Source organism: Carcharhinus amblyrhynchos, chromosome 2, assembly GCF_965287045.1.
Source record: "Carcharhinus amblyrhynchos chromosome 2, sCarAmb.v2.hapA, whole genome shotgun sequence".
NCBI lineage: Eukaryota > Metazoa > Chordata > Chondrichthyes > Carcharhiniformes > Carcharhinidae > Carcharhinus > Carcharhinus amblyrhynchos.
This window is the reverse complement of record NC_137325.1, coordinates 133,689,597-133,715,807: the sequence shown is the minus strand read 5'-3', so window position 1 is coordinate 133,715,807 and position 26,211 is coordinate 133,689,597. Positions and strand designations below refer to the sequence as shown.

The 26,211-nt window shown below is 45.6% G+C and overlaps 1 protein-coding gene across 2 annotated transcripts in view; it reads left to right on the top strand.

Moving 5' to 3' along the window:
* dpp6a (dipeptidyl-peptidase 6a) overlaps nucleotides 1–26,211 on the top strand; it is a 961,250-nt gene that overhangs the window by 876,508 nt on the left and 58,531 nt on the right. For both annotated transcript variants that reach the window (XM_080217553.1, XM_080217561.1), the window contains exon 16: nucleotides 2,335–2,453. In XM_080217553.1, the coding sequence (XP_080073679.1) occupies nucleotides 2,335–2,453 (119 nt within the window). The remainder of the gene's footprint in view (nucleotides 1–2,334; nucleotides 2,454–26,211) is intronic.

Here is a 26,211-nt window from a genome sequence, read left to right as displayed (position 1 = left end):
AGCCTCTTCCTTTTTATATATTTATAAAAACTCTTGCTATCCTTTTTTATATTAAGTGCTAGCCCAGCTTCATAGCTTCTCCTACCCTTCTTTATCAACTTCTTTGTCAATCTTTGTTGACATTTAAACCTTTCCCAATCCTCTTCTCGCCCACTGCTCTTAGCTACTCTAAATTCCTCCGCTTTTAATTTAACACTTTCCTTCACCTCCTTCGTTATCCACGGCTTATTACCTCTCCTCCTACGGTCCTTTTTGACCATCGGAATAAATTTCTGCTGAGCACCAAGAAAGATCTCCTTAAAGATCCTCCACTGCTCCTCAGCAGACCCTCCCTCCAACGCGCTCCCCCAGTCAACATTCGCCAATTCTTCTCTCATCCTACCGTACTCCCCTGTGTTCAAACAAAGGACGCGTGTCCGGGAACCCACTTTAGAACATAGAACATAGAACATTACAGCGCGGAACAGGCCCTTCGGCCCACAATGTTGCGCCGACCAGTCTTATTTTTAAAAAAAAACATTGACCCACTAATCTAAACCAATCCCTTTTCGTCCATAAACCTATCCACCAATCTTTTAAACGCCCCCTTTCTCCTCCTCCATCAGAGATCAGGAGGACCCCATCCATGGAGCAATTTGAAAACAATATGCTTGGGGAAGTGAATATGTAAATTACCCACTTCAGCCTGCCAAACTGTGTGGAGTTTGCACCTTCTCCCCGTTTCTGCGTGGGTTTCCTCCCACACTCCAATGATGTGTGAGTTAGGTGGATTGACCATGCTAAATTGCCCCTCAGTATCCAAAGATGTGTAGGTTAGGGGGATTAGCGGGATAAATTGTGGGTTTATGGGGATAGGGTGGGAAAGCCATTGTGAGCTCAATGGGCTGAATGGCCTCCTTCTGCATTGTCGGGATTCTATGAATGTACCTCAGTGCACTGGCCGTGAAGCATTCCATGTTGATATATTGATGCCGGATTTGGATCTTTGCCCAACAATTTTTCACACAGTAAATTTCTGATAATCCCCCATCAGAGAGAGGGGGGGAAGGGATCCAACAGAGGCCAAAAAAAACACTTTTACACAAGGCAGGGAGTAAAGGGTTAAGATAGGTTGATCTGCTCGCCTGCACCATCTGGTGGCTGATGGAGCTGAATCAAGGAGCAAGTTCATTCCAATCCTCTTTGGAAGAGTATTGCATTGTGGATGGAAATGAAGGACCTCAGGACGAGGCACAAAGAAACTTCTACTAAATAGTGCCTCAAACACTCCCAGCAGGTAAAAGAAAACCCCCAGGAGCATTAAATTTGATACATGCAGCATTCTAAGGAGAGGTTAGAGTCAGTGATGAGAAACTCAGTTGAAAAAGCAACAACATAGAAATGAAAAGAAAATGAGAGTGCCTTTGGGGTTGAGGGAGGAAGTTCCTAAGCACCAATCGTGTTGCGATTAAAATCAGAGGCCCTCAAGAGGCCAGAGTTGGAGGAGCACAGGTATCTCAAGTTAGTGGAGCTGGAGGCGGTTAACAGGCATTCCTGTGACTGAAATAGTATACAATCATAGAATGCCTACAGTGCAGAAAGGGGCCATTCGGCCCCAAGGAGTCTGCACCAACCACAATCCCACCCTGGTCCTATCCCTATAATCCATACATTTACCCTAGCTCGTCTCCCTGACACTAAGGGGCAACTTAGCACGGCCAATCCACCTTACCCGCACATCTTTCAGACTGTGGGAGGAAACTGGAGAACCCATGCAGATACAGGGAGAACATACAAACTCCACACAGACAGTAACTGAAGCCGGGAATCGAACCCGGGTCCCTGGTGCTCAGAGGCAGCAGTGCTAACTACTGTACTACTGTGTCTTTTTATTTACTCATTCATGGGACATGGGCATCACTGCCAGCATTTATTGCCCATCCTTAGTTGCCTGAAGGCAGCTGAGAGTCAATCATATTGCTGTGGCTCTGAAGTCACATACAGGCCAGACCAGGTAAGGACTGCAGATTTCCTTCCCAAAAAGAACATTAGTGAACCAGATGGGTTTTTTTGACAATGGTTTCGTTGGCCATTGACAGATTCCTAATTCCAGATTTTTTTTATTGAATTCAAATTCACCACCTGCCATGGCAGGATTCGAACCCAGTTCCCCAGAACATTAGCTGAGTTTCTGGATTATTAGATAATGCCACTAAGACTATTGCCTCCAGCTGCTTCATTTCATAGTCATTCATTACTTTGATCTGCTTTTGATGTGATATAAGTGTGAGTGTAATGAATTGCGAATCACAAGCTTCTGGTTGACTTGCTAAAAGAGCATCTTACTTCCTCCAGTGCAGAGACCAGGGGAACCTTCAACCGACGCTGCCTCTCCTGTGACCTGATCCCTAACTGCACATATTTCAGCGCCTCCTTCAGCCACAACATGCGCTACTTCCTGTTGTATTGTAAAGGTGGGTGAAGTCTCCTCATTTAAAGAAATTAGTTTCCATTTTTTTTTAATTCTTACTCACCATAAGCAACTAGTGTCTTTCCAGTGCTAATTGCTAGTTCAGATATGATGGGCCAAATGGCCATTTTATTAAATTTTTCCACCTTAAAATTATAAAGCCAATGCTCAGAGTGGACCAGGCAAACCCAAAGCCATTCCTTGCTTGCGCCAAAAGCCAAATTCGAATTGATTCCAATTCATGGTCCCCACAAGGGAGACAAATAAGATCCAAGCTGAGAAGATAAGACATTGCACCCCATCTTGGACTTGATCCGACGCTTGATCTTAGTCAAAAGTCCTCTTCCTGCGTGGTGACAGTTCTGTGGTTCTGTAATCCGCACTGTGGTTCTTTCTGCTTTTAGTTAACTAATCCATCCCTGGTTGACAGAATGCAATACCAATTTTCTGTGCTGGTTGATCCCATATTTGTAGGTCTGTTCTCTTCTTAAATAGACATAGAGAAAAGCTGATTTGAAGTGAAACTTCTTTTATTGAGCATCATTTAATATGAACATGACAGAAACCCAAGAGACTGATTTACTGGAGAGAGAGAGAGGGGTCAAAATCTGGACCCAAAGCAGACTTGATCCTGAACTTGCACAGGCTTTAATTGAATTAAACAGATAGCTGAATATATGAATATATATGAATTTTTACCTGTGTTATTGAAAAAGCCAGGCACACATAGGGCCCCACTGTACCATTTTGATTCTGAGTGCTGGCAGACTTGAAAGATGTCCAGAGATGTGTGGGTTAGGTTAATTGGCCATGCTAAATTGCCCCTTAGTGTTCTGGGTTGTGTAGGTTAGAGGGATTAGTTGGTAATATTTGGGGGTAGGGCCTGGGTGGGATTGTGGTCGGTGCAGACCCGATGGACTGAATGGCCTCTTTCTGCACTGTTGGGTTCTATGATTCTATGATTTCTATGAAACTGGGAGTGTTTCAGATCCAACTTTTAGACCCGTTCTCAGGATCCCCCGTCTGCACTCTGTCTGAAAAAATATCAGTGATTCCGAGTCACGCTGCAGAAGCCTGTGGGCAGGACTTAACACACCCGAAACCCTGCAGCTCCGATCAGTGCCTCCAAACACGCAGGAAAAAAAAGATTGAATGTGGCTCCCCTGCCACATCACTCCCAGACTCGGGTAATGCCACCCCCTGGCGCCCACAGACATGGTCCCACCCCCACAACATTACTGACCTCCTTATCTCCCCACCCCCTCCGCCACCCAAACCAATCACAGGCCCCTCCCCGCTCCTGTCCCCACTGATCTCAGGCAGAGTGGCAGCGGACCCCACCTTCCCCTCCACTGCTCTCAGGAGTGGAAGTGGACCCCCCCTTCCCCCCCCCCCACTGATCTCAGGCAGAGTGGCAGCGGACCCCCCCCTTCCGCCCCACTGATCTCAGGCTGAGCAGCAGCTGACCCCGTCTTCCCCCCCACTGATCTCAGGCAGAGTGTCAGCGGACCCCCCTCCCCCCTTACTGATCTCAGACAGAGTAGCAGCTGGCCCCCGTTCACCCTCATTGATCTCAGCAGAGTGGTAGCAGATCTCCCCACCCCCCCCCACCCCACCCCCACTGATCTCAAGCAGAGAGCCGTCAGACACTCGGCAGTTAACTGGTCACTACCCCTCACTGATGGAGCACCTGAATCGGACTTCTTTGGAGCATGTCTGTTTTACGCCGATTCTGGATGGACGAACGCAGTGATAAAGTTGGAAGTAGCGGTAAAGGTGGGCGTGCAGCCCATTAAGTCAATTTAAATGCATGCAAATACATTGAAATGGCCGTCGCACCCATTTTAGGTGCAGTCTTGACCGCGACCATTTCCAGGCCTTGGTAAAGGGGGAGCCAGAGTGGAGGTGGGCGCAGATCACGCCACTCACCTCACGCCTAACTTTACCAAGTTTTCACACCCAAAACGCAACGTGATGGTAAAATTGGACCCCTAGTCTCCAACTAACATAAACAATTGGCAGCTGTGACCAAGAAAGCTTCTGTTTATGAAAGACTTTGCTTGCATTGTACTTTCAAAGAATGCAGCCAACTTCTAAACTAATCCCAGAATGCCTGCTGAGAATAAAATGGGGTCAAGTGAGCTTTAAAGCTCAGCATAGTTAGTTACATGGGCAGAAATACCTTAAAATGAAGTCTTTTAACTGAAGCAAACCGGACAAAGGATCCAACAACATTGAAGCAAATTTTCTTGCTGAGTGTGTCAGTGATTTGCCCCAAAAATGGGGTGTGGGTGGGTGAACGCCCAGCTCCCCTCTTAACTCTGACCGGATACTATTTGGATGGACAAAATGGTCACGACTTATATTTCAGTATGCCTAGGCGTTCTTAACTTGCAGACATTAATGTGGTAACCTTGCAAATCACTTCCCTGTCCCTAAACGCATGTTCCTAGAATGCAAAAATTTGTACTGTGAAAAGATTGGACTCTAACCCCTTCTTGTTTTGATTGTACCTCCTCACAACGGGCGGCACGGTAGCACAGTGGTTGGAACTGCTGCTTCACAGCTCCAGGGACCTGGGTTCGATTCCCGGCCAGGTCACTGTCTGTGTGGAGTTTGCACATTCTCCTCGTGTCTGCGTGGGTTTCCTCCAGGTGCTCCGGTTTCCTCCCACAGTCCAAAGATGTGCAGGGTAGGTTGATTGGCCTTGCTAAAATTGCCCCTTAGTGTCCTGGGATTCTTGTGTTAGAGGGATTAGCGAGTGAAATATGTAGGGATAAGTCCTAGGTGGGATTGTGGTTGGTGCTGACTCGATGGGCCGAAGGGCCTCTTTCTGCACCATAGGATTCTATGAAAACATTTTGGAACAATCTCACATCCTGCCTTTGTGAATAGCCCATTCTGTCGGGAAAGGTTCTGGTTTTGCCAGCATTCCTGGATCGGTGAATGAGTGTCACTCAAATGGAAGTAACTTTGGGGACTAGCATTGCCAGGGAATCCTGGAGCCCACAGCTCAGCTGGAAAGTACCATTTCCAGTTCCACAGTTTGTGGTCGAGAAATCTTGGCATATCATTGTGTGATCCGATGGCGTCTGCCATCACTTGACGAAGTATAAAAACATAGAACATAGAACATTACAGCGCAGAACAGGCCACGATGTTGCGCCGACCAGTTACAAAAACAATGACCCACTAGCCTATACCAATCCCTTTTCGTCCATAAACCTATCCATAGATCTCTTAAACGCCCCCAAACTAGGCGCATTTACAACCGCAGCAGGCAGGGCATTCCAATCCCTCACCACCCTCTGGGTAAAGAACCTACCCCTGACATCCGTCCTGTAGCTACCCCTCCTTAATTTAAAGCCATGCCCCCTCGTGCTAGCTTTCTCCATCCGAGGAAAAAGGCTATTACTATCCACCCTATCTAAACCTCTAATCATCTTATATGTTTCAATAAGATCCCCTCTTAGCCGCCTTCTTTCCAGCGAAAACAACCCCAAATCCCTCAGTCTCTCAGTCTCTCAGTTCAAGGAATCACGTTGTTGTGCGTGTGTTTTATTTCAAGATTTTTTTTAAGTTTAGTAATTATAGCACAAAGGTATTTAAGATAAATGCAAAACACTGCAGGTACTGGAATCTGAAACTAAAACAGAAAATGCTGGAAAATCTCAGCGGGCCTGAAAGCACCTGTGGAGAGAGAATAGAGCCATTGTTTTGAGTCTAGTTGACCCTTTGTCAACTCTAAATAAACTTTAATTCAGTGGACATTTGAATGGCGCACCATGTTCACTGCGGGGAAGGTGGAATATTCCAGCCTCTGTTTCTTCAGCCCCCAGTGAGGAGGGAGGGAGAGGGGGGCAGCATCACAGAGCGGCATACTTAGTTGTGGAAGATCTCCCGCACCACTCCTGACACCCGCACCCATGCCCCTATATGCCGCAAACCTGTAAGTATTGGCCCGAATTCTCCGCCCTGGCCCGCGGCGAGGATTCTCCAGTCCCGCTGCGCTGAATGGCTGAGTGCCACGTTCTCCGTTCTCGCCCGCAGTGGTGGCAGGGCATCCGAGATGGGAGAATCCCTGCCATCATCTTTGGAACTGCGTTGTTACCAATAATAATCACCGGAGCAAACCTCATCCAGCCGATCGATGGGAAATAAAGGAGAAAAGATTTTGGAATTCAGCTCAAGTCTGCCAGGTTAGAAACTGCAGTAGAAATGCAATTTGATTTTTGTTTTGCTGTAAGGATTAAAATTTTAATTGGCCGCGGATGGCTGGTTGCAAAGACAAGCTGGTAACAAGAGTGGAGCCTGGCCTGCGAGTTGGCGTGTGATCATGAAATATTCAGTTCCTTGGCAGATTTTTTATTTGAAGGTGACAGTGTGCGATTCAGGTGCCAAACCGTTAGTTTGCAACAGCTGTTCTTCACATTTCCTTTCTGATGGCAGCTCCGTGATCCCAGGAACTGCTCCCTGACTGGGGCTACTGTATTAAGACGTTACTCACGCGGATAGACTTCCCGCAGGACGCACTGTAACCTTTACGTCTCTGCATAATACATTCGAAACAAGTTTCAAAGAATAAACAGTGGAGATGGAGGGGTAAGGTGGCCGGGGGGGGCGGGGGGGGGGGGGTGGGGGCGGCGGCATTGGACAGAAAGGGAATAAAAAGCAGTAATAAGTAAGGAAATTCGGAAAAGAAATCTGCAGAAAAGACCTGGCTCCACAGTTAACGCCACAATGACAAATTAAACTGCAAATAACAAGTTTTTAAAGTGTATTTAATAGTGTCACAAGTAGGCTTACGTTAACACTGCAATGAAGTTACTGTGAAAAGCCCCAAGCCACCACACTCTGGCGCCTGTTCGGGTACACTGAGGAAGAACTTAGCGTGGCCAGTGCACCCAACTAGCACTGTTAGTGTTACAGACTGTTAGAGCATCCAGAGTAAAGCCAAGCAGACACAGGAAGAAAGTGCAGACTCCACACCGACAATGACCCAAGCTGGGAATCCAACCCAGATCCCTGGTGCTGTGAGGCAGCAGTGCTAACCAGTGAGGCAGCAGTGCTAACCAATGAGCCACCGTGCCTCCCCCTCTATGCTCCACTATAGGTATGATTCGAATGACCCACTGGGAAGCTTTTATCAAACAAAATTAATTTAATAATGTAGTTAACATGTATGGAAAGAAACTCAGTGATCACTTTTATCAATTACAATAAAAAAACCACAATAAAGCCTAAACCATAACATAGCACACACGAAAGAATACTTTTCACTGTATGTTAATACATGTGACAATAATAAATCAAATCAAATTAAATCAATGACTTCAATCTATTCATTGAATCAATAGAATCCCTATAGTGCAGGAAGAAACCATTCAGCCCATCGAGTCTGCTCTGCTTCTCTGAAAGAGAATCCCATGCAGCCACTTCCTTCTGCAAAATCCCTGTAACCCCACATTTCTTCAGACTATTTTAATATACACTGCACTGATTTGATTCGATTTTGATTTGATTTATTATTGTCACATGTATTAACGTATAGTGAAAAATATTGCATCTTATGCACTATGCAGACAAAACATACCATTCATAGAGAAAGAAATGAGAGGGTGCAGAATGTGGTGTTACAGTCATAGCTAGGGTGTAGAGAAAGATCAACTTAATGCAAGGTAAGTCCATTCAAAAGTCTGACAGCAGCAGGGAAGAAGCTGTTCTTGAGTCGGTTGGTACATGACCTTAGATTTTTGTATCTTTTTCCCGAAGGAAGAAGGTGGAAGGGAGAATGTCCGGGGTGAAGAGGTGCGTGGGGTCCTTGATTATGCTGGCTGCTTTGCCGAGACAGCGGGAAGTGTAGACAGAGTCAATGGATGGGAGGCTGGTTTGCGCGATGGATTGGGCTACATTCACAACCTTTTGTAATTCCTTTAGTCTTGGGCAGAGCAGGAGCCATACCAAGCTGTGATACAACCAGAAAAAATGCTTTCTATGGTACACCTGTAAAAGTTGGTGAGAGTCATAGCTGACATGCCTAATTTCCTTAGTCTTCTGAGAAAGTAGAGGCGTTGGTGGGCTTTCTTAACTGTAGTGCTGGCATGGGGGGTCCAGGACAGGTTCTTGGTGATCTGGAAACCTAAAAACTTGAAGCTGTCCACCCTTTCTACATCGTCCCCATTGATGTAGACAGGGACATGTCCTCCTTTATGCTTCCTGAAGTAGATGACAATCTTCTTTGTTTTGTTGACATTTAGAACATAGAACATAGAACATAGAACATAGAACACTACAGCACAAACAGGCCCTTCGGCCCACAAGTTGCGCCGACCACATCACCTACCAACCTACAGACCTATCTATAACCCTCAATCTCATTAAACCCCATATACTCATCCAGAAGTCTTTTAAAAGACCCCAGCGAGTTCGCCTCCACCACCACTGACGGCAGCCGATTCCATTCACTCACCACCCTCTGAGTGAAAAACTTACCCCTAACATCACTTCTGAACCTCCCTCCCCGCACCTTAAATCTGTGTCCTCTCGTAGCGACCATTTCAAACCGGGGAAATAGCCTCTGAGAGTCCACCCTATCTATTCCTCTCAACATTTTGTAAACTTCTATCAGGTCGCCTCTCAACCTTCGTCTCTCCAGGGAAAAGAGTCCCAGCTCCCTCAACCTAACTTCATAAGGCATGCCTCCCAGTCCAGGCAACATCCTTGTAAATCTCCTCTGCATTTAGGGAGAGATTATTGTTGCTGCACCAGTTCACTAGATTCTCTATCTCATTCCTGTACTCTGTCTCATCATCGTTTGAGATCCGACCCACTGCAGTGGTAAAGTTAAAGTTTGAGTTCAAAGGTTTTAAAGTTTGAAGTATACAGTTTTAAAGTTCAGAGTTTATTTATTAGTGTCACAAGTAGACTTACATTAACACTGCAATTAAGTTACTGCGAAAATCAAAGGCTTAAGATTTGCAGTGATCTCCCAGTGCAGAGTAAAGGTTGTTATCAATGCATTTCAATGATTGCTTGGATTAGGACTATCAATGAGAAGAGATGGATGACACCACAATGTAAGTGACACCACAATTCTTGTAATGTGATTGTTATTGTTCAATACTGTGAATGGGTGGCAAGGTGGCACAGTGGTTAGCACTGCTGTCTCACAGCTCCAAGGACCTGAGTTCAATTCCCGGTTTGGGTCACTGTCTGTGCTGATTTTGTACATTCTCTCTGTGTCTGCATGGATTTCCTCCCACAGTGTGGAAGACTTGTTGGTGGGATGCATTAACTCGAACAAGCGCCGGATTGTGGTGACTAGGGAAATTTCACAGTAACTTCATTGCAGTGTTAATGTAAGCCTACTTGTGACTAATAAATAAACTTTACTTAGAACTTGAGGCCCAGACAACGGATAACTTTAGAATGGCCCAGAGATTATTATCCCTCCAAGCGAAACAAATAATTGTGTAAAATTTATTGCATAAAAACAGGCCTCATCTAATCCTGTGAGCATAGCCCCCTTTCCCCTTCTCCCTCATCCATGTGTCTAGCCTCTGCTGAGGCACCAATGCTATTTGTCTCACTTACTCCACCGTTCCACATCCGAACTCCCCGAATTTCTTACTGGATTTATTAGTGTCTATCTTTTATTTATGGCCTGTAACTGTTGCCCTCCCCCACCAATAGGAGCATTTATCTACCTTGTCAACCCCTTCAGACTCTTAAACCTCAAACAGATCTCCTTTCTCTCGAGAAAGGGCAGCATGGTAGCACAGTGGTTAGCACTGCTGCTTCACAGCTCCAGGGACCTGGGTTCGATTCTTGACTCGGGTCACTTTCTGTGTGGAGTTTGCACATTCTTCTCATGTCTGCGTGGGTTTCCTCCGGGTACTCCAGTTTCCTCCCACAGTCCAAAGACGTGCAGGTGAGGCGCATTGGCCATGGTTTAAAAAAAAATTCCCCTTAGTGTCCTGAGATGTGTAGGTTAGAGGGATTAGTGGGTAAAATATGTAGGGATACGGGGGCAGGGCCTGGGTGGGATTGTGGTCGGCGCACGCTCGATGGGCCGAATGGCCTCTCTCTCTACTGTAGGGTTTCTATGAGGAAAGAGCCCAGACAGTTCAGTCTTTCCTGACAGTGTTCTCAGTCCACGTCAATCTTTGTGGCAGCTCCTCTGGTAATTATCCAATTAATGGGAATGTAATGCAGCCTCGGGGGGGCTTCAATCTTCCTGGCAGCACACTGGTTAAATACATGAGTGTAAATTTCCTTTGTCTGCTATTTTAATGCAGTCATTAACCTATTTAAGATATAATAAATGGGTTGACAACTGAGTAAAAAAGTGTGCAGACAGAATGTAATGTAACTCCATTAATAAATCCTCTAAAAATAGCTGACGGACTGAATTATGCTACCCCCCCACCAACCCCCTTTCCCCTCTCCCAGTCTGCAGTGTATCCTTTTCTAATTTCCCATTTCCAATCTCCTTGGGTTAAAATCAATGTTATTACTAGGCTGTAGTGACAATTTATACTGACTTTAAACAGAATTAAATATAATCATTATATAATCAAGGTGGCACGATGGCACAATGGATCACACTGTATCCGGACAAGTGTGACATGATACATTTTGGATGGCCCAATGGGGGCAGGAATTATACGGTAAACGGTAGAACCCTTAGAATTATTGATCTGGGCGTACATGTCCACCGATCACTGAAAGTAGCAACGCAAGTGGATAAGGTAGTCAAGAAGGCTTGCCTTCAACAGTATAAAAGTCAGCGGGTCTTGCTGCAGCTGTGCTGAACCTTAGTTCAGCCTCATTTAGAATATTGTGTACAATTCTGGTCGCCGCACTACCAAAAGGATGTGGATGCTTTGGAGAGGGTACAGCAGAGGTTTACCAGGACGTTGCCTGGTCTGAAGGGTATTAGCTGTGAGGAGAGGTTGGAGAAACTCGGTTTGTTCTCACTGGAATGACAGAGTTTGAGGGGCGACCTGATAGAGGTTTACAAGATTATGAGTGGCACGGACAGAGTGGATAGTCAGATGCTCTTTCCTAGGGTAGAAAAGTCAAGAGAACATAGGTTTAAGGTGCATGGGGAAAAAGTTAGAGGAGATGTGTGAGTTAAGTTTTTTACACAGAGGGTGGTGAATGTCTGGAATGTGCTACCCAGAGAGCAGGTGTAATAGTGGCATTTAAAAGGGACAACTAGACGAATACATGAGTGGATGGGAATGGAAGGATATGGACCCTGTAAGTGCACACAGTTTTAGTTTAGGCAGGCATAATGTTCGAAGGCCAAAGGGTCTGTTCCTGTGCCGAATGTTTCTTTGTTCTTTGTTCATGTTCACTGCTGCCTCACAGCTCCAGGGACCTGGGTTCGATTCCCAGCTTGGGTCACTGTCTGTGTGAATTCTGCACATTCTCCTCGTGTCTGCGTGGGTTTCCTCCAGGTGCTCCAGTTTCCTCCCACAATCCAAAGATGTGTGGGTTAGGTGGATTGGCCACACAAAATTGACCCTTGCACTGGAATTCTGCTGCCCTGCCTGCCATGGGAATTGGAGCAGCAGTGCTAACCACTCCGCCACCGAGACGCTGTTCTTTAAGCTCCTGTCCTGTGCACATTACCCTCATCCCTACCACCTCCCTCTCTGTCATCAAAACTATTGCTTTTGGTACATTGAAAGTCTGCCTGTTCTTTCTCCTCTATTCTTCATGTACATTTCTTCTACCCCATGTGGAGGTCTGCTGCATTTTCTTCACACAATGAGCTGGTTAGAAATTTAAGCTGATGCATTAGTTAATAATTCTGCTGCAAAAAAGATAAATTACCTCTGTCAAAAATTCTGTTAGTTACCCTCGCCACTCGTGCTTGAAAAACTAACTGAACTGAGATGGCATAATGTTTTCCATGCTCCTCAGATGTGAGCGAATGTTATATTCAAGCTAACAAATTGATTCAAGTTTTGCTAGCTGCATTATTCACACGCATCGTTTTGATTTCAATGGGGAAGATTTTCTGGTCGCTGCCATTGGTAGTAGCAGGATTGCCCAGAATGCAAGTACAGGAGCATTAGTTTTCGGTGAGCTTGGGTGTTTTATTTTCCACCCTAAGGCCTCCGAGGAACTCCCAAGACTGGAATGTGGACCTCCTGAGAAAGAGGATGGAGCTCCAGGAAGATTCTGAGGCTGGAAGATGGACCCTCTCCAGGATACTCAATCTGGAAAGTCCATCTGTCGCTGCTCCTCAATCATGACAGTGCTTCAAAAATGGACTTCACTGGCTGCAAAATGCTTTGGGATATTTTGAAGTTATGAAAGGAGGCACTGTATAAATGCATGGTGGCGCAGTGGTTACACTGCTGCCTCATAGCACCAGGGACCAGATTCGATTCCCAGCTTGGATCACCGTCTGTGCGGAGCCTACACATTCTCCCCATGTCTGCATGGGTTTCCTCCCACGCTCTGAAAGACGTGCTGGTTAGACGCATTGACCATGCTAAATTCTCCCTCAGTGTACCCAAACAGGTGCTGGAGTGTGGCAACTAGGAAATTTTCACAGTAATTTCATTGCACTGTGAATGTAAGCCTGCTTGTGACACTGATAAATAAACTTAGACATTTTTTTCTTTTGATTATAAATGAGTTGAGTATTAGGCACACTCCCTTCCAACCAATTCATTTCTTCAAGTTCAGTTTGTCCGCACTCACTGCTCTCAAGTGCAGAGCAAAGGGTGTTTCTTAGAATCATAGAATCCCTACAGTGCTGAAGGAGGCCATTTGGCCCATTGAGTCAGCACCAACAACAATCCCACCCAGGCCCTATTCCCATAACTCGACATATTTACTCTGCTAATCCCACTAACCTATGCATTCTGGGCCACTTAGGCACAATTTAACATGGCCAATACACATAACCCGTACATCTTTGCAGTGTGGGAGGAAACCGGAGTACCGGAAACACATGCAGACACGGGGAGAACGTGCAAACTCCACACAGACAGTGACCCGAGGCCGGAAATGAACTTAGGTCCCTGTAGCTGTGAGGCAACGGTGTCACCCTCCACTGAGTTTCCATTCGGGGTTTCGGCAGAGTACATAAGGAGCAACTGGGCGGAATTCTCCCAAGCCCTTGCTGGCTGGTTCAATAGTGGGCGGGTGGAGGATGGTTGGTGGTGTGGAGAGGGGAGATTCCTGTAAGAGACCCAGAGATCAGTTTGACACTGGTGTGAATTTACAGAAGTTCCTCCACTGGTGTCTGCCGTGGGAAATTGGAAAACCCACCGAAGGCCGATGTGAAACTCACTTCCACCCCGCTGATGGATGCAGGTGAAGGCTTGACCACCCATGCCAGCTTCTCCCCTGCACCAGTGGGAAAACCTGCCAGTGCGATACATGTCTGGAACAATATGGCATGCAGATGTCGGGACTCACTCGAACAATGCCCGGAATTGCCTCCAGAGTCCACAGTGGAGGCTATCAGGAATTCTGAGCCCCGAAACACCACAGTAGTGGGTGCGGGGAGCATCTACAGGTGGACTTTCCAGATTCAGTGTCTTGGAGGGAGTCCATCTTCCAGCCTCAGAAAGTTCCTGGAGCTCACTCCTCTTTCTCAGAAGGTCGACATTCCGGCCTTAAGAGTTTTCCCGGAGATCCATCTCCATTTTCAGGAGATCCACTGTCTTTCTTCAGTAGTGGGCCAGTGGTGGTGGGCACCTTTTCAATACGATGCCAGGTGGGGATGGTGGACTACGCACCATCAGGTCCGCCCTGCCACTGAATACAGCACAAAACACCATCATCAGGTCATGGACAGAAGATTAATTGTGTTTCCTGATGGCCTCTGCAGTGGGAAATGCTTCACTTCCCCGCACCCACCATGGGACTCAGTCCTGGAATGGGAGTATTCCGCCACCCACTGGCCAGGCTGGGAACTAAGCTAAGCACACAGATTTAAGATCATTGGCAGAATAAGCAGAAGGGGCCATGGAGAGATATTTCTTTATGCAGTCAAATATATATAACCTGGATTGTACTATCTGGATGGCTGAGGAAGTTGACTGAACAACAACATTTAAAGGAAATGAGATTTTGATTTGATTTGATTTATTATTGTCATATGTATTAGTATACAGTGAAAATTATTGTTTCTTGCGTGCTATGCAGGCAAAGCATACCATTCATAGACAAGGAAATGAGAGAGTGTCGAATGCAATGTTACAATCATAGCTAGGGTGCAGAGAAAGATCAATTTATTATAAGGTAGATCCATTCAAAAGTCTGATGGCAGCAGGGAAGAAGCTGTTCTAGAGTCGGCTGGTATGTAACCTCAGACTTTTCTCTACTTAAGAAAAAACATTGCACAAAGCTAAGAAGTTAAAGCTGCAGAATGAAGCAAACAGAATAACTCATTGGGTCACTAGGCATGGGACAATGGATGGAGTGTCATTCAATGAATCTGTGTCCGGAATTCTCCGACCATTCACGCTCCGCCACCGCTGCAAGCAAGGATGGGGAATTTGGCACCCAGCCATATCTCTGTTCACTACAGCGGGACTGGAGAATCCCACTGGCGTGCACAGCTAGAAATTTCCAGCCTCTGGGTTTGCACAGATGGAGTAGATCTTAGCATTCTGAAACGGGCTGGAATTTTACCCAGAACGGCATTCTCTGTTAGCCTCCGGCGGGCAAGATGGTATAGTTCTGGCAATAGTATAAAATAGTTGATTACTAATTGGCAATATGTTTTATATCTCCCCCTGACTTTTACTTCCATTGATTTCTTTGGCTGTTGGCTGCTGACTCACTTGTCCCTGTTATCCAGCATCACACTGACTCACAGCGAATCCCCAGGGACTTGTTTTGCATTCGCGACTGGCAATGTGGGATTATAATGCCCTGAACTTGGTATGCCTCAGGGACCCAGCAAAATATCACAGGAGAGTGCTGAGAATGTGAACTGTCAAAAATGAATGGCTTTGACTAATTATAGTTACAAAGTGTGGCTGGAGGTTGTTGCTGGGCTGAAATGTCTCTTTTGTTCAGAGAAAAGTTTGGAAAGCTCTGATTGTTACTGGAGTGAATGGATGTGGCTATAGGTTATTAAGGGACAATGGTTTGTTAGCTGAGTGAGATGATTTTTGACTGAGATCCTTTTTCTTTATTCATTCATGGGATATGGCCATTGCAGCCTAGGTCAGCATTTAGCTTAATGTTTATTGATTAGTGTCACAAGTAGACTTACATTAACACTGCAATGCAGCTATTGTGAGAATCCCCTAGTGGCCACACTCCAGTGCCTGTTTGGATACACTGAGGGAGAATTTAGCATGGTCAATGCACCTAGCCAGCACGTCCCCTGGACTGTGGGAGGAAACAGGAGCACCCGGAGGAAACCCACGCAGACACGGGGAGAATGTACAAACTCCACACAGACAGTGACCCAAGCCGGGAATCGAACCCGGATCCCTGGTGCTGTGAGGCAGCAGTGCTAACCACCGTGCTACCGATTTATTGCTCATCCCTTGGGAAGGTGGCGTTTCCCTGAACCGTTGCAGTCCACGTGGTTTGGAAAAAGCAGTGAATCATTTATTGCTGCATTGCCTTCGATCTCCCCACCTTCATACCTTTTCACTCGGCTGTTGAAGTCAACAGGAGATCAGACAGATAGGCCAGAGATCTCCGGTCTCGCACCCCCCGCTGCCACTGCCAGCGAGAACAGAGAATTTGGCCCTCAGCCAAATCTTCCTTCACTGAAGTGGGACTGGAGAATCCCAGCTGAGCGAGGTTGGAGAATTCCTGCCTTCATCTTAAAATGCTGTTCAGACATTCCAAATCCACTAAGACTTCCAGGATGCAGTTGTGTCCACGACAAAAAGATGAAAAATAACTAAAATATATCACAGATGCCAAATTGCTGATAAACAGCAAATCCCTCGTTCTCATGAGGGATCGTTTTATTCTGATCCTTACCCAGCAGGATAAATATCTCCCACTTTCAATGCCTTTTAGCTTTGATGAAGAGTCATCTGGACTCGAAACATCAGCTCTTTTCTCTCCTTACTGATGCTGCCAGACCTGCTGAGATTTTCCAGCGTTTTCTCTCTTAGTTTCATTCTGACTTCAGACACAGTCGAACGATTGGCCCTTAGTAACAAAATGCTTACCTCACTGCATCTCAGAGATGTTAAGAAAAATCCTCACCAACAAGAACCACAAACGATGCAGCAAATGGCTGAGTGTAACTGCCAGTCTCTGTGCAGAACCTCTCAGCTCTGGGCATCATACAGAAGCCAAACGGTTTTCTGTTCATGGCACACAGCCTAAGGTTTAGCTCACTGTGACACAGGATCCAGTAAAACACAGTGGGCAGGATCTCACGCGCTCACTATGCCGGTTCATCAACGTGGCCAGCCGGTAAGATATGGTGAGAGGTGGAAAATTGGGTTTGCACATGTCATTAATGATACCCGGACTTTATCGTCCAGGCTCACTTACCCTAACCCCCTCACTAGTTGCCTGGGGCCACGTTCAGAGGGGTGATCAGCCAAGATGGAAATTGGGGCGAGGGGCAGGGTTGGGGTGTGGGGGCGATCGGGGGCGATGAGGGGCAGAGTGAATCCACCGGGCTGGCAATCGGGGAGGGCGGCATTGTTGGGGGGGGAAGTGACAGGAGATCTCCCAGTAGTGTACACAGTATACTGGGAGATCGGAGTGCCTGTGCAATAGTGCCCCTACTGTTCAGCAGCCGTTTCGTTGGTGAGCTGAGACCCCACCCCTCCTCCTACTGGCGAGATTCACATTACGGCCTCCTGTTTTCTCACCTGTTTTACATTCAAAATCTTTTTGAGAAAATTCCGCCCACTATCATCACTTAGTATTTGGGGTTATAGAAGCCATGAAGTTTATTTATTAGATGCAAGTACACTTACATTTACAATGCAATGAAGTTACTGTGAAAATCCCTTAGTTGCCACAACCTGGCACCTGTTCAGGTACACCAAGGGAGAATTTAGCATGGCCAATGCACTTAACCAGTACATCTTTGGAGTGTAGGAGGAAACTGGAATACCCGGGGTAAAGCCACGCAGACACAGGGAAAATGTACAAATTCCACACAGACAGTGAGCCAAGCTGGGAATCAAACCTGGGTACCTGGCGCAGTGAGGCAGCAGTGCTAGCCACTCTGCCATCGTGCTGCGCTTTCGATGCCTTTAATGGGGAGCTCAGTAAACACATGCGGGAGAAAGGAATCGCAAGTTAAGGTGATGAGGTGCAATGAGCTTGGGTCAGAAGCTGCTACAGAGCAGTGTGTGTCTGACAACCTGTCTCCGTGCTGCACACTCCGTGTAATCCCACACCATGAATGTCACTCATTTGACCTTGAGCCCTCTGCTGGAAATGACTGGGACCGGGGAAACCTGTCCCAATTGGTTTTATATTCCAGAAAGTGGAACTCAAATGATACTGGCTTTTGACAATTTTAAAATTGGTTTTCCCTCCTGTTTATCCACTGCGTGGAATGAAGCAGCATAATGTGATAGAAGGAAATTGAGGCTGACGGCAATTGGACCCAAAGGCAGTGTTGGCTGGACATATTTCAAACTACTTTACTTCAAGGGGCTCGGGCACTTCACCGATATGTATTTTGTATCAGTGCTGAGTGCCTCTGTGATGAAGCTACACTACTGGTACTGGAGATTTTCACATCCATTCTCTTGCGCTGGGAAGATGCCTCTCCTCTTCCTCCTCCTCTTCCAAGGTTAGGCCTCCTTACAAAGTTACAGCACACAGCACATGTCAATTGCTGTGAAGGTGGGGAGTGGGGCAGCCTGTGCTATAATAAACCTGTACTATAATCCGGGCAATGCAATTTTAACCTAACCCATCAGTTGGAAAATAGATGGATTTGGGTGCAAATCTAGTGTTAGACCCCACCAGCCCAAATTTATTCTCTATTCAAACCAATGTCATATAATATTTGATTTTATTTTATTTGTTATTGTCACACAGAATTTATATTAGTATATTAATACATGCATATAACTATATTATTATACTATATATTATGTATAATTATGCTGGCTGTTTTTCCAAGGCAGCAGAAAATGTAGACAGAGCCAATGGATGGGAGGCTGGTTTGTGCAACGGATTGAGCTACATTCACAACCCTTTGTAGTTTCTTGTGGTCCTGGTCAGAGCAGGAGCCATACCAAGCTATGATACAACCAGAAAGAATGCTTTCTATGGTGCATCTGTAAAAGTTGGTGAAAGTTGTAATGGACATGCCAAATTTCCTTCGTCTTCTGAGAAACTGGAGGCATTGGTGGGCTTTCTTAACTGTAATGCTGGCATGGGGGGACTGGGACAGGTTGTTGGTGATCTGGACACCTAAAAACTTGAAGCTCTCGACTCTTTCTACATCGTCCCCATTGATGTGGACAGGGGTTAGGGTTTCACTTTAAATGAATTTTGGTATGGATTCCTAAGTCATGCCATTCTTTATTAAGGGGGCAATCATGTATTGTGTAGTTGGGTGCAAATGGACATCAAGTATTGCTGATTCTCATGTATTTCCCTGCGTTGAATTTAATTCCCCGTATATTGTGCGCCTTCTATGGAAATCAATCTCCTCTTACTCTGAATATGCATCTGAAGCCTGTGACAAGAAACAAGCTTTTGTCTCATCGCCTGATCCTAGAACATAAGAACATAAGAAATAGGAGCAGGAGTAGGCCATCTAGCCCTTCGAGCCTGCCCCGCCATTCAATAAGATCATGGCTGATCTGAAGTGGACCTGTTCCACTTTCCCGCTTTCTCCCCATAACCCTTAATTCCCCTGTCTATCAGAAACCTATCCACCCGTGACTTAAATATATTTAGCCAGGTTGCCTCCGTCACATCAAAATATATTTAAATTTCCTGAATTCAGAGGAGAAGTGAACTAGGAGGGTGCAGTGCAAAGTCATACTCAGGCACATACTATCTTGTCTGTGACTTTACAGAACCTACAGTAAGCCTCGAGACTTGTCAAAACACACAGTGTGATTACCCAAATACAAAACGCAGGGGACAGATTTATCTTTAATGTGAAGCTGTCCTCCATTCCGATGTCAAACATGACAGTACGCACAGCGGTTGCAATATTAGAATTAGTGTGACAAACTGAGTAAACAACAGCTGCATCTTCTATAACCAGGGCCTAAAACACGCGTAGTTGTGTGTTCAGATGATGCAAATTATCTCTTTATCTTTGGAAGCTATTGTTTCCACACTGGTCATTTGCAGAGGTTCTGAAGAAGGGTTTCCTCCCATCGCCATTCATGTCCTGTTCTCACCATATCCTTCCCTTCCCTACCACACAAACCCCACCCTCCGCCCACCCCACCAGCAGACCCACCCCCACCTCTCACCTCCCTCCTCCCCACCTCCCACTCAGGGCTGGACTTCCAGCAGCCGCCCAATTAACTTCTCCCCAGCAACCTCCCATCTCTCTCGCTGAAAAGCCATTCGGGACAGCAGCAGCAGCGAGCGATGAGCCAGCTCTGACTCTGGGCTTGCTGATAATTGCCGACACTGGGTCTCTGGTGAGCAGCCGTCAGATCTCTTCACTTGCCGAGGTGTGAATTATTCACGAGCCCCCTTTAGAACCTAATAAAACGTGAAGATGTTACCATGACCATCGATGATCCGCTAACAGGCTGCCGTGTAATTAGAACGTGGCTGATGCTGTCTACTGTCGCTGAGCGCCACATAGTAACAGATAAGACTTTGCCTTGCCTGGTGGGCGAGTAAGTTGGCAAATGCAGAACTGGAAGAAACGGCTGTGTTTTGCACTTGTTGCAATGTCAGCTTCGAAGGGTCATGTCATGTTCTGAGGTATTTCTTTGGAAAGCACATCTTGGTCCTGGCGTTTCACAAAATCAGTAGAGCCATGAGAGAGAATTTGTATTTATCAATGGCCTTTTGCAACCCCAGGACATTCCAAAGCAGTTACATATTTTGCGAGTGCAATTATGGGATTTGGAGGGGGCAAGGGGAGGACCGTGGAAAGGTCTGTGGATCTCGGCTGGGATTTTCTGGTTTTGGGGCGAGCGAGGCCAGATAATGCCACCAACTGTTGCAAATGTAGGAAAGGCAAGCTTCTTAAATGCAAGAGACGTTTCTTTCTAAACGCAAGTATCGTATCTACGGTGGGAGCCTGTGAGCCTTTGACTGAAATTACTGAGGGGAGAAGTGACGATTTTGTCACACCAGTAATGCTCCTGAGATGATCTGGGTGGCACAGTAGTTAGCACTGCTGCCTCACAATGCTAGAAACCCAGGTTCGATTCCCGGTTTGGGTCGCTGTCTATGTGGAGTCTGCACATTCTCCCCGTGTCTGTGTGGGTTTCCTCCAGGTGCTCCAGTTGCCTCCCACAGTCTGAAAGAGATGCTGGTTAGGTGCATTAGCCATGCTAAATTCTCCTTCAGTGTACCTGAACAGGTATCAGAGTGTGGCGACTTGAGGATCTTCTCAGCAACTTCATTGCAGTGTTAATGTAACCTACTTGTGACACTGTTAAATAAACTCTCATCAGTTGGCAAAACCTAATCAGTTTACCCAGTGAAACTGAGTATCCTCCTGCACTTCTCCCCAAGATCCATTACCAGTGCCAAGTCTATCTGTGATATACCTTTTGCCAGGATAGTCATATTCTGTTCTAGTTCCTGTACTTCCAAGTCACCAATTTTACACCTAGTTTTAAACCAGCCTCCCATTCACTGACTCTGTCTACACTTCCTGCTGCCGTGGAAAAGCAGCCAGAATAATCAAGGACCCGACATACCCGGGACATTCTTTCTTCCAACTTCTTCCGTCGGGAAAAACATACAAAAGTCTGAGGACGCGCATCAAACGACTCAAAAACAGCTTCTTCCCTGCTGCCATCAGACTTTTGAATGGACTTACTTTGCATTAAGTTGATCTTTCTCTACACCCTAGCTGTGACTGTAACACTACAGCTGCACACTCTCTTTTCCTTCTCAATGAACGGTATGCTTTGTCTATATGGCGTGCAAGAAACAACACTTTTCTCTGTACACCAATACGTATGACAATAATAAAGCAAATCAAATAAATCTTACTCTGATCTGAAGCCTAAAGTCAGCAAGTAGCTTCCACCATGCTTGGGCTCATGAAGGGGAGTGCTGGATCCATTTCAATCAACTAAAAGCAAAATATTGAGGATGCTGGAAATCTGAAATAAAAACAGAACATGCTGGGAATACTCAGTAGGTGTGACAGCCTCAATGGAGAGAGAAACAGAGTTAACATTCCAAGCCCAATCTGACTTTTCTTCAGCACCACTTTTCCACAGAAGGTGGGGGTAGGTTGAGGGGAAGGGGAGGGGGTCCAGTCCAGTGCATCCAGTCGAGGGTGCACTGTCTAATTTTAAAGTGAGGCCAATCACAATGAAATCAGGAAGTTCCATTTCACTCAAAGGCTAATGGAAATGTGGAACGTTCTCCCACAATTGGATGCTGACTCAACCGAAATTTTTCAGAATGTATTTATTTATTTATCAGTGTCACAAGTAGGCTCACAATATTGCAATAAAGTTACTATGAAAATCCCCTAGTCACCACAATCTGGTCCCTGTTTGGGTATGGCATCATTGAATTGAATTGATTGATTTATTATTGTCACACATATTCAGATACAGTGAAAAGTACTGTTTCTTGTGCACTATACGGACAAAGCCTACTGTACATAGAGTACATGGGGGAGAAGGAAAGGAGAGGGTGCAGAATGTAGTGTTACAGTCGTAGGTAGGATGTAGAGAAAGATCGATTTAATATGGATTAATTCAGGAAAGGTCATGTTTGACTAATTTGGTGGAATTCTTTAAGAACATTACATGTGCAGTGGACAATGGGGAACCTGTAAATGTGGTGTACCTGGATTTCTAGAAGCATTTGACAAGGTGCTGCACCAAACACTGTTACATAAGATAAAGGTGCACAGTGTCAGGAGTAATGTATTAGCAGGGATATAGGATTGGTTAACTAACAGAAAGCAAAGAGGTGGGGTAAATGGGTGTTTTTCTGGTTGGCAATCAGTGACTAATGGATCAGTGACTAGTGACCTCAGGGATCAGTGTTGGGACTGCAATTGTTTACGATTTACATAGATGATTTGGAGTTGGAGATCAAGTGTAGCGTGTCAAAATTCACAAATGACACTAAGATGAGTGGCAGAGCAAAGTGTGCAGAAGATGCTGAAAGTCTGCACAAGGATATAGATGGTTTAAGTGAGTGGGTGAGGGTCTGGTAGATGGAGTACAATGTTGGTAAATGTGAGGTCATCCATTTTGGTAGGAATAACAGCAAAATGGACTATTATTTAAATGGTAAAAAATTGCAGCATGCTGCTGTGCAGAGGGACCTGGGTGTCCTTGTGCAGGAATCACAAGGAGATGGTCTGCAGGTACAGCAGGTAATTAAAAAGGCAAATGGAATTTTGTTCTTCACTGCTAGAGGGATGGAGTTTAAAAACATCGAGGTTATGTTGCAGCTGTATAAGGTGCTGGTGAGACCACACCTGGAGTACTGTGTGCAGTTTTGGTCTCCTCACTTGAGAAAGGATATACTGGCTCTGGAGGGGATGCAGAGGGGATTCACTAGGTTGATTCCAAAGTTGAGAGAACTGGTTTGTGAGGAGAGACTGAGTAGGCTGGGGCTATACTCATTTGGAATTCAGAAGAATGAGGGGCGATCTTATAGAAACATATAAGATTATGAAGGGAATAGATAAGACAGAAGCAGGGAAGTTGTTTCCACTGGTGGGTGAAACTAGAACTCGGGGACAAAGCATCAAAATAAAGGGAGAGCAGATTTAGGACTGAGTTGAGGAGGAACTTCTTCATACAAAGGATTATGAATCTGTGGAATTCCCTGCCCAGTGAAGCAGTTGAGGCTACCTCATTGAATGTTTTTAAGGCAAGGATAGATACATTTTTGAACAGTAAAGAAATTAAGGGCTGTGGGAGTGGGTGGTTTAGTGCAGCTGAGTCCACAAAAAGATCAGCTGTGATCTTACTGAATGGTGGAGCAGGCTCGAGGGGCTAGATGGCCTACCCCTGCTCCTAGCTCTTAGGCTCTTTTGTTCTTATATGGTAGGTTCATTCAAAAATCTGATGGCAGCAGGGAAGAAGCTATGCAAAGCCAGCATCTATTGTCCATTGACCATCAAACACATCTTGGCTTCGAGCCCTGTCTGAACTGGAGCTCAGTGAATGAAGAGTCTCACATTGCTGTGCTTTGCAGTCAGAGTGGCTCCTGGGGCCTAAATAATTTGATTTGATTTATTATTGTCACATGTATTGGGATGCAGTGAATAGTATTGTTTATTGTGCATTATACAGGCAAAGCATACCATTCATGGAGTACATGGGGAGAAGGAAAGGATAGAGTGCAGAATATGGTGTTGCAGTTACCAATATGGTGGGCAATATGGCTTGACATTGACACGACCACTTAGGAAACGCTGGCACAAAACCGCCCTACCTGGCGCTGCCTCATCCACAAAGGCTGTCAAGCTTATGAAGCAAGGTGTATTGCTGAAGCACAACTTAAGCGTGAGCTGCACAAGTCCAGGACCCCCAGTGCATCAACTACAGTGTCTACACAAGTCTGTCCAATATGTGCCAGGACATCCCATGCCTGAATTGGCCTGATCAGTCATCTTCGGACACACCGCAACCAGCCTCAAAATGATTAGTGGTGTCGAGGTCCTCATCGATGACAATGGACGAACAACAACATGGTGGGGAGAAAGATTAGGTTAATATCTGATAGAACCATTCCAAAGTCTGACAGCATTGGGGAAGAAGCTGTTCTTGATTTGGTTGGTACATGACCTCAGACTTTTATATCTTTTTCCTGACAGAAAGAGATGGAAGAGTGTATGCCCTGAGCCTTAATTATGCTGGCTGCTTTCCCAAGGCAGCAGCAAGTATGGATGGGAGAGGATGGTTTGCATGATGGACAGGGCTACATTCACGACTCTTTGTAATTTGTAATGGTTGTGTTCAGAGCAGGAGCCATACCAAGCTGTGATACATTTGGAAAGGATGCTTTCTATGATGCATCTGTAAAAATTGGTGGGAGTCATGGCGTTCATGGCGAATTTCCATTGCCTGCGGGGAAAGTAGAGGCACTGGTGTGTCATCAAAAGATTCTCGTGGAGTAAGGAAAGTGCCAAAATCCAGTAAAATTGTGAACCAGGCCTGAGGGATTGATTGGCCTACTCCTGTTCCCTGGATAACATTGATGATATCCTTTTTTATTAATCATTTGTGGGACATGGGTGTCGCTGGCTGGCCAGCATTTATTATCCATCCCTAGTTGCCTGAAAGCAATTGACAGTCAACCACATTGCTGTGGGTCTGGATTCACATGTAGGCCAGACCAGGTAAGGGCGGCAGATTTCCTTCCCTAAAGGACATTGGTGAACCGGATGGGTTTTTCCAACAATTGACAATGGTTTCATGGTCATCGGTAGATTCTTAATTCCAGATTTTTTATTTCATTGAATTCAAATTCTACCATGGTGGGATTTGAACCTGGGTCCCCAGAATATGAGCTGAGTTTCTGGATTAATAGTCTAGCGATAAAACCATTGAGCCATCGCCTCCCCAAGCAGTCCTGGGTTTGAAATACCACCAAACCCTGACATAAAATTAACTTTTCACCCTGGCATATTTTCCAGCATTTTTGTCGCTATTAATATGTGGATTTTGCAGTTTTTTCATCTACTGAGGAAAGAGATGTGCTCAAGTTAATTAAAAATTATCCAGTCACTTGGGGAATGAAATCATGTTCTGTATTTTAAAACCACTTTCTCTTTGTGGCAGAAGATGATTTATTATTTGAGAGGAAAGGGCTTCATTACGCAATCTTAAACTGCATCACAGAGGGTTTAAATTTTACTGACCACCCAGAAGGATAAAGCAGTTTGAACCAGTATTCTTACTTTCCCATTTTTACTGGTGTTCCATTTTAAGTTAGCAGTTTTGGGCGCCGTACTTACGCAAGGATATTTTGCCCTTGGAGGGAGTGCAGAGGAGGTTTACTAGGCTGATACCGGAGTTGAGGGGGTTGAGCTATGAGGAGAGGCTGAATAAATTAGGCTTGTACTCGTTAGAGTTTAGAAGAATGAGGGGAGATCTCATTGAGACGTATAAGATGTTGAATGGGATGGATAGGATAGAGGTGGAGAGACTCTTCCCACTCAGAAAGGACAGTAGGACTAGGGGGCACAGCCTCAAGATAAAGGGGTGCGGTTTAGAACGGAGTTGAGGAGGAACTTCTTCACTCAAAGGGTGGTGAATCTCTGGAATTCTCTGCCCGTTGAAGTGGTGGAGGCTGCCTCGCTAAATATTTTTAAGACGCAGGTTGATGGGTTTTTGATGAGAGAGGGGATTAAGGGTTATGGGGAGAGGGCGGGAAAGTGGAACTGAGCCACGACAGATCAGCCATGATCTTATTGAATGGCGGGGCAGGCTCGAAGGGCTAGTTGGCCTACTCCTGCTCCTATTTCTTATGTTCTTATGTTAAGTTAGACGAGACCACTTTGGATCAATATTCTTACTTACCTGCTTTTAATGTTTTTTCCCTGTTCTGGATGTTGGATGTCTTGAGTTTACGTAGATGATTTGGAGTTGGGGACCAAGTGTAGTGTGTGAAAATTTGCAGATGACACTAAGATG